Source organism: Cupressus sempervirens, chromosome 3 (genome assembly GCF_028749045.1).
Source record: "Cupressus sempervirens isolate cs-2001-9-10 chromosome 3, ASM2874904v1, whole genome shotgun sequence".
NCBI lineage: Eukaryota > Viridiplantae > Streptophyta > Pinopsida > Cupressales > Cupressaceae > Cupressus > Cupressus sempervirens.
The window spans coordinates 37,032,586-37,046,500 of NC_143120.1; the positions used below are offsets into that span (position 1 = coordinate 37,032,586).

Consider the following 13,915-nt stretch of genomic DNA (forward strand, 5'->3'; position numbering starts at 1 on the left):
AAGAAAAATATGCAAGGTAGATCTTGGAGAGATTGAAAATGCAGAATAGTAAGGCAACCCCAACACCAACAATAGTAGGTTTGAAGTTGAGCAAGGAAGATTACAACAAGAGTGTGAATCCAACACTATACAAGAGTATGGTTGGAAGCTTAATGTATTTGACAACAATTCGGCCAGACATGATGCATGCAGTAAGTTTGATTTTTAGATTTATGAAAATACCAAAGGATTCCTATTAGCAATTGGGAAAGAGGATCCTAAGCTATGTGAATGGTACCAAGTGATTTGGGATTTTGTATACTGTAGATAATAATTTCAATTTGGTTGGTTACATAGATAGTGATTGGGCTAGAAGCTTAGATGATAGGAAGAGCACTTCCAAATACATGCTCCATATGGGATCAAGTGCAATTTCATGGGCATCCAAGAAGTAACCTATTTTTTCTCAATCTATAGTAGAGGCTGAATACATAGCAACAAATGCAACAACATGTCAAGCTATTTGGTTAAGGAGAATCTTGATAGATTTGAATGAAAGGCAAGAGGATGGAACCACAATTTACTATGACAACATCTTCTCAATTTCACTATCTAAGAATCTAGTCATACATGGGAGAAGCAAACACATAGAGATCAAATATCACTTCATAAAAGAGTTGGTGGAGAATGGAGATATCAAGATAGAATATTGTAAGTCAGAGCATCAGCTAGTAGACATCTTTACTAAGCCCTTAGGCACTAGAATTTTTGTGCACCTAAGAGAGAGTCTTGGTGTAGTTGATTTGGATTAGGAGTGATCTTTGTTTTTTTTTAACTTAGGACAAAGAGGGAGTGTAATAAATTTAATGCATTTGGTCAGTTGCCCTTGGAGCCAAATGCCCACCTACCTGCCTAAGAACATTCAACTTGTTAGGTGTATTTGAATTTGAAATGAGAGGGAAAAAGATTTTTTCTAGAAGACAAAAGGAATGATTCTATTTTTATTCAATGATTTGGATTAAGTTGGAGACAGAGAGTGAGAGAGCAGAAGAGCAGTGTAGAGAAGAGCATAAAGTAGAAAGAAAGTAGATCAACAGATCAAAGCAAAGAAAAAAAGTGCTAAAAGTTCAAAAGACAAAGGAAGTTTCAATTTTCATGTTTGTAGCTGCACGTGTTGAATCATTTTGTTATTCTATAAGTTCATATTGATTATTCCTGTGAAGCAATGATTGCTCTAGGCATTGTTGTATGCAGCAATTAGTGCTGTAAGTTTGAAGTTTAAGTTTTATCAGTTTGAATTTTTTTTTAGGGTTTTCTAGTTGAATTCAAATGCTCCTAAATTTTTGTAATAGTTTTAACCTAGTTAAATAGCAAGAAAGCAAGCAGACATACTTGGCTCATTGTTGTCTCCCTTCTATTTGACATTACATGTTTTACATTTAAGATATTCATACTTGCCAGTTTTGAAGTTATCCCCTCTAAGTTTTAACGGCCAAAATGCTTAGATTATAAGTCTGTTAAACAACTCACTTGGTTTACTCTTTAACCAAGCTCTCTCTTATGTTGTTCCTACCGAGTTCACTCGGTATCCCAATTGATCGAGTTCATTCGGCAATGACCGAGCCAAGTTCCACCTTCCCTTTGGTGACTGAGCTCACTTGACACCCTCTTGTGTCGAGTTTCCCTTAGTGCCAAGCTACTTGGCTCCTTCATGTGCCAAGTTCACTCTACACCTATTGCTTGTCACTTGGGATCCATTGTATGCCGAGCAAATTGTCATTTGACACCTTCTTGTGTCGAGCAAAATTTTTGGAGTTTGTGATTTATTTTTTCACATGGTATTAGAGCTTTGAGGCCCCACATCCACAGTGAGTTAGGTATTTGTTTTCTAGGATATTTGACATGGCAGGAGATGTAGGAAAGATATGGCAGCAGCCATCATTCTTTAACGGATAGAATTATGATACATGGGCATAGAAGATGAAAACCATAATGGTAGCTAATGACTTGTGGGAGTTTGTGATCAATGGGTTTAATGATGTTAAATGGTAGCTAATGACTTGTGAGAGTTTGTGATCAATGGGTTTAATGATGTTACAGTCCCATTGTGTATGTTTCCCTCACAAACCCACAAAAGACTTAGTTGAAAGAGTCAAGGAGAAAGGATGCAAAGGGATTAAAACTGAGTTGTATAATGTCTTAAATAAGGTTTTGAAAAAGTGCGATCAAAATTCAACATTTTATTTAGCTCACAGAATCTTATATAAATGCATATTATTGTGGAATCATTTTGCATATATTGGAAGCTATCAAAATATTTTCGCAAATCGTATTCTTAATTCCTTGTCTGCAAGCAATGAGTATATAATTTTTTTTGTTTTTATTTCACACTGAAAATATAAGATCATTTTTGCATGTACGCTAAATGTTTTTTAACTGCAATGGCAAATTTAATAATATTGGCTCTCCATATGATATTTTGGTGTCCTTTTTTCCATTATCAACACTTTCTGAATTAATCTTGACATGTAGCAAATTTTTCTATGCATTTCATACACATTGTTGTGGTAACCACAACTCACACTAAAGTTCATAATATGTTCAAATAAATTCATTCGCTTTCATTCATGATTACTAATTATAAATAAATTTTAAATAGACTGAAATTTGTTTCATTAACGATATTTATTCAATTTCATCATTCCGTATTTTTATTATTTAGATCTCTCTACAAACAATGAATTTGTCTATAAACAGTTATAGAGATGTATTCAATACTTTGGCCTAGCTTTGTAAAGCACTGTTGTACACTATGATAGTCAATGCACTCTTAACTATTTACATTTTTTACCTCTTTATATATTACTAACAAAAAACTTGCCACTTGTTTGAAAAGGCTAATCTCTCAACTAAAACGTAATCTTGTGAATTTTCCATCAGAATTATGTGTTAGACTTTGATGACATATAATTATAGTTAAAATAATTTAATATAGAAAAAAAAATTGAAAGAAGATTATTTTATTTTTATTATTATTATTTTAATATTATAATTTCTATTCAAAGTTTAAATAATTCTACTTGTTGACAAGAACTTCGCTGCTATGCATGCGGCCTTGTTTTAAATGTAAACATTTTTCACTTAGAAGACATAATACAATTTACTTTAAAAAACATATTAGAAAAACTGGAAGTCTGAAGTAAAATTAAATTTAAATCAATAAAAGAAAACTATTAATAAAAATAAAATTTTTAACTATTAATAAAAATACAATTTTTATTTATATATTTTTAATTGAACCCAGCTTGAAAAATATCCTTATAAATGAAACTTTTAACCATAACAACCTCACACACACAAATGGTATATTGCATAACCGACATTATATATATATATATATATATGTTTGGCATTCTTTGGCAGATATTTCCAACGCAACGAGAAAACCATATAAGTCTGTTTAGCCTTGAAATATCGAGGTAGTTTTCTTGTTATTTATTATTATTTATTTTTTAATTGTAAAATTAAACAGGAAGCCGACAATATCGTTTTAAATCTAAAATCAGCTATACTATCGTAAATATCTAAATTTATTCAACAGTCATCAAAATTTTCAATACGTTTGTCCTAATAATTTGTTTAAAACAAATTGATGTTAAAAAATAGAGAAAGCCATCGTTAATAATTTGTTTAAAACAAATTGATGTTAAAAAATAGAGAAAGCCATCGTTAGGGACTATGCAAAAGGGACATCCTCACCGATGATCACAACAACCAGAGCATTCTAGTTTATACACAGCCTTTTCTCTGTTTGTTACAAATTTCGTAGAGAAAGATTAAGCAGCCTACTTAAGCAGTGTTTCAGTGCAGATTATGACGATGAAAAACGCAGGCGGAGGCAGAAAGTTCAGCCAATTGACAATTTATGTTGCCCTCCTCGCCATATTTTCCTGCACTAAGAGAACCGAAGCAGGTATTTTACATTTTAAGAAGTAGAAGTTCAGGGGACTTCATCTTTCATGAACCGTTATTGTCTAATTGAATGTCATAGAACGATTTATCGATGAAACCGCTCTTCTCTTTACAAGATTTAAAGAGTTGATAGTGTAGATTTCTAAAGATATTTAATATATGATCTTTTTCATTAACTTTTTTATGTGAAACATACGAAATTCTTTTACTCATTGGCTTTTATTAAAGCTAATAATTCTGATATTATTATCACAATTGATTTGTTCTTAAAAATATTTTAAATAAATAGTTCATAAGCAAACGGTAATTTGCTGAAGGTTTTGTCTGTGGTATTGCATCCAAAGTGGGTTTAGTAATAGAAAAAATTTCATAGTGTAGAAGATGTAGGAAGTTCTCGTGTGAGTGTTTAGTAGATCTAATAAGTGCTAAGTGTGGGTTTAGTAATAGAAAAAATTTCATAGTGTAGAAGATGTAGGAAGTTCTCGTGTGAGTGTTTAGTAGATCTAATAAGTGCTAAGTGTTTCTTTCATTCTTATGAAAGATGGATTCTTGTGAGTCACTACTCATAAAACACATGTCTGTGAGTTTGAATAAAAAACTACACAATTTAATTCTGATAGTAATATCATAACCTGATTTGTTATAGAAAATATCTACTACTTGTCAAAGCATCAAATCTTTTATACTAAAAATTTTTCAAGGAAAATTTACGCCGACCATGGAAAGAAGAAATTTATGTACCAATAAAGCAATCTAAGACCTTTGCTGTTATTTTGAGGAAATAATACAATGACATATGTATATAGTTCATTGTTCTCTTCATTATGTGGTCTTGTCTACTCACTAATATTGAAATCTGAAGGAATGCTCTCACATGTACAGATTGTAGCCTAGATTTCACGGTGTACCCGTATACGCCTTCTCCCAATTGCTTGAGAAAGAATGGCCGTGTACGTTGGAGGGCACTGGAGGCAGAAGCATGTTGTATGGATGCAAAGGTGGCTTTTACAGAAGCATTGGCCCTCAAAGCAAACCACAGTGGCAAGGGTCCCATCTTCTTGGAAACCGATGACATGTTGTCTTGTAGAGACATCTTGATCGACCAAGGCCATAATTCTGAGCTTGCACACTGCTCTTTTTACGAGTTCACCAAATTGGGTGCCGGTTTTTGCTACGATGAGAGCGTTGATGACATTGGAAAGAAGCTTGGAGAGTCGTTTAATACTCTACAAACAATATGTAGTGGCAGTGCACTCCAAGAGAGGGTTAATCATATGAACAACACCATGGCGGCCTGCAGGGATTGTATTGGGAACTTCACTTATGAAACCGAGGTTTTGAACGAGATGATGGGTGGTGAAAGTAACGGGACAGTGAGTGCACAAGATTGTGCACTGGCCCTTCTCATTACAATGGATGCTTTTCACATAGATGATCGTCGATCCATTGGGTCCTCAGCCACTTGCTTGGTGTATCAACAACTTGAGAGCCAAGGTGATCAGTTCTTTCATATACCTCTTAAAAGTACTTTAAACGTTTGATTAAATCTGTCCAATTACTTGTCACTCTAATTACTGAAATTAATTAGTTCCATCCCAGTTTATGTTTTAATTATTACTTGATAGAATCTAATGCATCTATTCTATTATTACTTTCGCTTCCAGGTCACTCTCATAAAAAAAGAAGAGTAAATCTCCTAGGTAATCATCCATATCATAAAGTCGAGAAATTTATTGTTGTTTCTTCTTTGTAATCTTCACGCTTTGAACGATACCGCAATTAAAAAACAAGAAATGAACTTTGTTTCTTGCAAGCAGGCACCCTTTCTGATTGGGTTTGTTTATCTGTGAATGGCTATATTTGCAGCAGTTGTACTCATTGCCATTGTTGTTATTGGGATGATTTGCGTCTGCCTTCCCAAAAAGGTTAAACAAAGGAAAGCAGGTATTTGAGCTAAATTTTGCTGAGTTCTATCGTATGACTGGATTTTTATAATGGAATCAAGCTGATATATATTCTACAATTGTTTATTTTTTCTTCTTCCACCACAGGTAAAGATAAGACCAAAGCACTTGGTTCAGATGGGTCTCCTTTGATTAGATTTTCAGCCAAAGAGATTTCAAATGCAATGAACTATACCTCTCCCTGGGCTTTCCTTGGAGAAGGAAGTACAGGTCACTTTATAAATCTTTGAACTATCTTTTTTTTCATTCCATCAGTCTCAGTCCTATCGCATATACAGTAAAAATAATCAATCGACTGAATCATATTGGAAAAATGAATCAGAGTACTAAGAGAATATAACAAAAATTTTGGTGGGGAAATAGGGTGTGTCCTCCATAGGCTAAAGAATACAGGAACTTCATTGGGAGTGTGAATGGGTATCATTATTATTGGTCTCATCCTTTCTTATAGGAAACATGCTATTGATCATTGTCCTCCCAAATTCTATAGGTGCCATCTTGGGGCTTTAATAGTTTAGGTACCATTTTTTTACAAAGATTTCAAGAACATTAAAAGAAACTCTACTTGTTAAATCTTTTTGAACACTGTACTCTTCAATTTAGTATAATGTATATTTTGCTATCTTATTATCCCCATTGACATCAATAACAAAATTTTAAATAATAAAAAGTTCCCCTGTTGTTGCAGGCAACGTGTACAAGGGAAAGCTTCCGAGTGGCCAGTTTATAGCCATTAAACACATTTGCAAAAACATTCCACAGGTTGATGCATTCGAAATTGAGATTGAGACCCTCTCAAAAATCAGGCATAAAAATCTGGTATCTCTGCTCGGCTACTGTGATGAGAATGGTGAGAAGTACTTTGTTTACGAGTATTGTGCCAATGGAAATCTATCTCAGATGCTTCTAGGTGAATAAGTACTCCACTCTTATCACTGCTTTTATCAGTACTTAAATGCATTATCTTAACATTCATATTCAGTTTTCAGGTTTTTTTTCATCCTACTGCAAGACATAAATAAATTACAAGTTACATTGGTGAACTTTGGTTATTCAAGAACATTATTGATGTATTTTCATTTCCTAAATTCTGCAAATCAAACAGGGCTACAGAATAAAGTGTTGACATGGGTGCAAAGGGTGAATATTGCACATGACTGTGTGGTTGGCTTGCGTTTCCTTCATCTCTATCCAGATGGATGCATAGTTCATCGTGATATAAAGGCCAGTAAAACCCTAAACCAACACTTTAGTTTCTTCTTCAAAGTCATACTGGAAAGGTTAGTCTTATATACTATAATACTAATTTGGTGCATGTTTTTTTCCCTCGACCATACAGCCAACAAACATCCTCCTCACAGAATCCATGGAAGCAAAGCTTGCAGATTTTGGGCTGCTAAGAATATTTAATATTAAGGAAACAAATGTTTTTACTGCTGTGAAGGGGACTTTGGGATATCTGGATCCTGAATATGTGAGCCAGGGAAGACTAACATGCGCTAGTGATATTTATGGCTTCGGTATCGTTTTACTTCAACTTCTTTCAGGCAGAAGAGCAATTGATCTTGACCAATCTCATCGAGAGTCCCTTGTTAAGAAGGCCAGTGCATTCTCACTTTTATCTAGAGATCATCTATATTTCTAAACATTAGAGATTGTCCATCAAGTTCAAGGGTTTTTCTTTATTTTATTTTTTTGTTGTTTGGGGTTTATAGCTGAATGCACTAGACGTGAAGCTATAATTTGATGGTGTTACAGGCACAGAAGGTTAACGAGGAAAATCCCATCGATCCATCGAAATATGCAGATCCAAGGCTGAATGGGCAATATTCGAGGGAAGCATTTGTAATTCTACTGAAGTTGGCTGTTCTTTGCACAGCTTCCTCAAGTCAAGGACGCCCAAAACTGTCAGAGGCGTATGAAGAGATAGAGAAGGCTTTGGAGGTCTCTAATTCCGTAAACCTCTAGGACTCCACCCACTTCTGCATTATACCAAAAGAAATAAGATTTCCCCGACGTAATTTTCATTTCATATGCTTGCTCATTTGAATTCAATCTTCTAGTATGGGCTTGGTTGTAAGATTAAATGTTTCTGTTTTTTTGTATTACAGTTAATTTTAATGTATATTTATTTGACACATTGACTACTAAATGTTTTGTATTTGTGTCAATAAAGTTCTATAATTCTAATTAAAATTTGTGTTACAAATTTTAAGTATGGAAAATCATTTTAAGTATAGAATATTAGTGGTTCTTATCATCACATGTGAAATATATTAATGAATTTATTATAATTCTTTTTTCCGTTAAAATTATTAACTAGAAAATAGAAAATAGTAATAGTTATTAGAAGAGAATGGTGAATAAGCCTATGTTCTTAGTGTTTGCGCACACACGTGCACGCACACATGAATGGTCAACACTAAGTCAACCTAACTCAGTTAACAAAGGAAACCGAGTGAGCTCGAAGAACTCAGTCAGGTAAGGACTGCGATAGCTCAGTTAACACAGTAACCGAGTGAACTCAGTTAACATTGCTAGGTGGAGGATGCTCGGTCAGTACACAAACATAACAAAGATCGAGTTAGGAGGAAAGACTTGGTTGACAAGGGGACTGAGATTGATGATAGCTGACTAATAGTCTGGTTTATCCACCATTAAAACACAAAAACAAGAATAGAGACTTGCAACTCTATATTGCACAAATACCAAACACAATGCAGAATAGATAGAAATGGAGACAACTGTAGGAATTCAAAGAATTGTAGGTAGACAAATATGCTTGTTTTCTTTCTATTTAGAAATGATTCAACCTATTAAAAATCTAGGAACATATGACTTCAAACTAGAACCAAAATACATTAAACTGCAACTCCTATTAATAATATAAACTTGTGGCTATAAGGGTTGCATACAATAAAGGCCTGGAGCAATCACTACTTCAACAGGACAACATACACTTGCAAAATACAGAAAGAGAGATCTTGGCTGCAAACTTTTTTATTCCTCTATTGTTGTTGATATGTAACTTTCTCCTTCTGCTCTCTTGTCTCTGCTCTGCTTTAACTTCTTTGTCTTTCTCTTGAAAAATAGAAGACATTCCTTCTATTTGTCTCCAAACAATTTTTTCCCCTCTCATTTCAGATTTGAACTCACTCTATTATTCCTCTATTGTTGCTAATCTATAACTTTCTCCTTCTACTCTCCTATCTCTGCTCTTCTCTAACTTCTTTGTCTCTCTCTTGAAAAATGGAATACATTCCTTCTATTTATCTCCAAACAAATTTTTTCTCTCATTTCAAATTTGAACTTACCTATCGAGATAAATGCTCTACTAGGCAGGTGAGTGGTTGGCTCAAGGGGAAAAAAATAGTTTTATATTTCAACACTCCCCCTTTGTCCTAAGCCAAAAAAAACAAGGCTCACTCTTAATCCAAATCATCCACACCAAGACTCCTTCTTAGGTGTACATAACTTTCTATGCCCAATGACTTAGTGAAAATGTCTGCTAGCTACTACTTAGACTGACAGAATTCCATCTTGATTTCTCCATTCTTCACTAACTCTCTAATGAAATTATATCTGATCTCAATGTGCTTGCTTCTCCCTTAAAAGACTAGATTCTTTGAAAATGCAATTGAGGAAATGTTGTCACAAAATATTTTAGTTGTATCCTCTTGTTTTTCAGTCAAATCTATGAAGATTCTTCTTAGCCAAATAATTTGACATGCTACTTCATTCATTGCTATGCATTCAACCTCTGTAGTAGATTGAGCAACAACTGGTTGCTTCTTGGATGCCCATAAAATTGCACTTGAGCCCATATGAAACATATAATCAGAAGTGCTCTTCCTATCATTTAGACTTCCAACCCAATCGCAATCAGTGTAACCAATCAACCTAAAATCATTATCAACAATATATAAAATGCCAAATCCCTTGGTACCATTCACATACCTTAACATCTTCTTTTCTACTTGTCAATGAGAATCTTTTGGAGTTTCCATGAATTTGACAATCAAACTTACTACATGCATCATGTCAAGCCGAGTTACTATCAAATACATAAAACTTCCAACCATGCTTTTGTATAATGTTGGATTCACATTTTTGCTGCAATCTTCCTTACTCAACTTTAGACCTACTATTGTTGGTGTTGGGGCTATCTTGTTGTTTTTCATTTTGAATCTCTCCAAGATCTTATAATTTGCATATTTTTCTTGAGAGATAAAGATGTCATCATGCATTTGTTTTACTTCTATGCCTAGAAAGTACTATAGGAGACCTAGGTTTCTCATCTCGAATTCACTCTGCATGGCCTCTTTAAATTTACCATTTTGGAAATTATCATTTTCAGTGAAGATTAAGTCATCTACATACAATACAACAATCAAAACCTTATCATTTTCTACCTTGATGTAGAGAGTGGGCTCACCATCTCTTTTGCTAAAGCCATTGTTTATCAAGTATGAGTCAATCCTTATATTATACCATGCTCATAGAGATTGCTTGAGCCCATAAAGAGCTCTCTTCAACCTATACACCTTGTGTTCCTCACTTGCAACTTCATAACCAAGAGGCTACTTCACATATACCTCTTCTTTCAATACACCATTCAAGAAGGCAAACTTCACATTGATTTGATATACCTTCCATTTGTGTTGAGTTGCAAATGGGGCCTATTTTTCCTTCAGCATTGCACTTGGTTTTGTAAACACATTTAACATTAATAACTTTTTTATTGGGAGGTAGATCAGTTAACTCCCACGTTTCATTTTTTTCTATAGCATCTTTTCCTCATCCATGGTATTACACCATTTTTTCTATTTCATAGCTTCTTCAAAATAGATTGGATCACTATGAGAAAATAATGCAAAATTAACACTCTCATCATAGTCTTCATCATACCTTTCATCTTGGTATATCTCCCTTAGACTCTTAGTATTTCTTGGTAATAGGGAGGCAAGAGTTGGATCTAAATTTTCAGTATTGTTGCTGCTACTATTATGCATACCAACTCGGAGCTAATTCTTTACATATTTGAGCTTGGTTTCTTTTTTTCCTTTATTTGAAGTCACCTATATTTGTTTCTCTTTCATTTTTATAATCACCAATTTCATCTTCTTCATTAATAGTCGACACTTTACTTGAAATGTTTTAAGATTCATATACCAAGCCATCCCATGACTAATTTTCAAAAAATTCCACATCTCTTGAAATGATGATCTTCTTGGTGATTAGATCATACAATCTATAAGCCTTTGATTCTGAGTTTTAACCTATGAAGATGCACTTCACACCTTTGTCATCTAACTTTTGCATTTGTTCATTTGGCATATGTCCATATGCTACACACCCAACCACTCTTAAGTGCTCAACTGTCCATCTATGTCTTGACCATGCCTCAAGAGGAATCTTGTCATAGACTGCCATTGTACGAAATTTTTTTATCAAGTATATTGTTCTTGCTACAACCTCTCCCCAATATTCAGTTGGGAGTTCCTTTTCTTTCATCTTGCTACTTTCCATATCAACAATGGTCATTTTGCTAGGAAGTATAATTGGTTGTAAGGCGCTCCTTCTTGATGCCATTTTTTCTACAAAAATTTACAAAAGAATTGGAGGTATACTCCCCTCCTCTATCCAAACTTAGGACTTTTACATAGTGTCCACATCCCTTTTTAGCTTGGGCTTTAAATTCAACAAACTTATCAAATTCTTGTGTAAGTGCACCAAGTTGTGGTGCCAAAAAAAGAGGGGTATAAGTGGCCAATTTTTTTTGAAATCAATAATTTCTGAACTTCAACAAGAATTTGAAGATAGTTATGCTCAAAATTTTAACATATAGAAAAAAAAAAGTAGTAGTCCTTTGAATCTAGTTGCTAAACTACTAATTTATTTTCAAAATAGTTTAGTTTTAGATCCTCAAAAAAGGGGGCCACAAAAACTAGTACAATTTTTTTAGAAATAAATAACATAGTGCAAACTATGGTCCTCCTAAAATTTTAAATTTATTTTGAAATTCTTTGATCACTATGGTCAAAAGTTACCTAACACCATGTAGTTTGTCCCATATTTTTAGGGTAATTTTATAATGTGTATTTTTTATAATGAATTTTGTAATTGGACACATCCCAAAAATGTGAAATATATGTATATACTCCCCCCTATATATGATTGAAAACTAATTTAAAAACAAAACTTTCTTTTTTCAGAGTTTGTAGAATGGAGTCTAGTTTCTAAGGAACTAAGTTGTTGCGAGATTCAATGAACGAGCTAAAATTTACACTCCAATTAGTACATGTTGGTTTTTGAGATAAAACAAGCATACATTCAAAATAAATTATAGTTGAAAGGCTTGAAATAGTTCAAATTTAAAATAAAATATATGGTTATATAGCTAACATAGAGATCTATAATGTCATATAACCTAACTTTATTGATGCTCAACCATGAGGAAACATGAAGGAGAGCACCCAATAAAAATCAATCATTTTTTGTATGCTTGTTGCAAAACACGTCTCATACCAGTTTAGAGACTCCAAACCTTTGGGTTGGATCCCCAAGAAAAATCTAAACCTTAGGCTTGGTAGAATCCAAAGCTTTAAATAGCACGTGCACACTATAGAGCACACACACTATTTAAAGCATTTAAAAATTTATGCTTATATAGCACATACACACTATAGTGCACACACACTTTGTAAGCCTGAATTTCAATAGAGAGGGAAGGAGAGAGGGAGAGAGAGGGAGTAGAGGATAGGGAGAGAGTAGGAGATGGGAGAGGGTGGGAAAAATGTGGGAGGGTGGGAGAAATGGAGAGAGAGAGAGAGAGAGAGAGAGAGAGAGAGAGAGAGAATGGAGAGAGAGAGAGAGAGAGAGAGAGAGAGAGAGAGAGAGAGAGAATGGGAGAGGGAGAGGGAGAGAGAGAGAGAGAGAGAGAGAGAGAGAGAGAGAGAGAATGGGAGAGAGAGAGAGAGAGAGAGAGAGGGAGAGGGAGAGAGAGGGAGAGAGAGAGAGAGAGAGAGAGATATGGGGATGGGGGAGAGAGAGAGTGAGTAGGGGATGGGAGAGGGTGGGATAGAGAGAGAGAGAGAGAGAGAGAGAGGGTTGGAGAGGAAGAGAGAGGGAGAGAGGGAGAGGAGATAGAGAGTATGGGATGGGAGAGGGTGGGATAGAGAGAGACGAAGGGAGAAACAGAGAGAGAGAGAGAGAGAGAGAGAGAGAGAGTAGGGGATGAGAGAGGGTGGGATAGGGGAGAGAGTAGGGGGTGGGAGGGAGGGAGAGAGAGAAAGAGAGAGAGAGAGAGGGTGGTAGGGAGAGAGTACATGATGGGAGAGGGTGGGAGAGAGAGAATAGGGGATGGGAGAGGGTGAGAGAGAGAGTAGGGGATGGGAGAGGGTATAGAGAGACAAAGGGATAGAGGATGAGAGAGGGTGGGAGGGATGGAGAGGGAGAGGGAGAGAGAGAAAGAAAGTAGGGGTGAGAGAGGGAGAGAGAGTGGGGGATGAGAGAGTAGGGGATGGGAGAGGGTGGGATATAGAGAGAGAGTAGGGGGAGAGGGAGAGAGAGAGCTAGTGAGAGTAGGGGATGGGAGAGGTTTGGATAAGGGGGGGGAGGGGGAGAGAGAGAGAGAGAGAGAGAGAGAGAGAGAGAGTAGGGGATGAGAAAAGATAGAGAGAGTGGGGGATGGGAGAGGGTGGGAAAGAGAGAGAGTAGGCAATGGGAGAGGGTAGGAGAGAGAGAGAGAGAGAGAGAGAGAGAGAGAGAGAGAGAGAGAGAGAGAGAGATTCCTCACATAGTGTGCATGCACTATAGTGCATACGCACTATATGAAAACATCAAAAAATGGTTATAAAAAAAGTTTGGGTTCCTACTAACCCATATTATCTTTTTTATTTGTTGTTTGTTCTACTATTCTGACATAAAACAAATATTTGATGCCATTGGAAGCTAGCAATCACCAAATTCAATTATTGAATACACTAATTGAATTCTTT

General features: G+C 35.2%; 1 protein-coding gene across 1 annotated transcript in view; it reads left to right on the top strand.

Annotated features, from left to right (window-relative positions):
• Positions 1 to 3,852: 3,852 nt before the first annotated feature.
• LOC149564657 (leucine-rich repeat receptor protein kinase HPCA1-like) overlaps positions 3,853 to 13,915 on the top strand; it is a 47,058-nt gene continuing 36,995 nt past the window's right edge. The window contains exons 1-8 of the mRNA XM_089816206.1: positions 3,853 to 3,952; positions 4,834 to 5,445; positions 5,818 to 5,895; positions 6,003 to 6,125; positions 6,604 to 6,825; positions 7,021 to 7,139; positions 7,255 to 7,515; positions 7,674 to 7,871. Of these exons, the coding sequence (XP_089672332.1) occupies positions 3,853 to 3,952; positions 4,834 to 5,445; positions 5,818 to 5,895; positions 6,003 to 6,125; positions 6,604 to 6,825; positions 7,021 to 7,139; positions 7,255 to 7,515; positions 7,674 to 7,871 (1,713 nt within the window). The remainder of the gene's footprint in view (positions 3,953 to 4,833; positions 5,446 to 5,817; positions 5,896 to 6,002; positions 6,126 to 6,603; positions 6,826 to 7,020; positions 7,140 to 7,254; positions 7,516 to 7,673; positions 7,872 to 13,915) is intronic.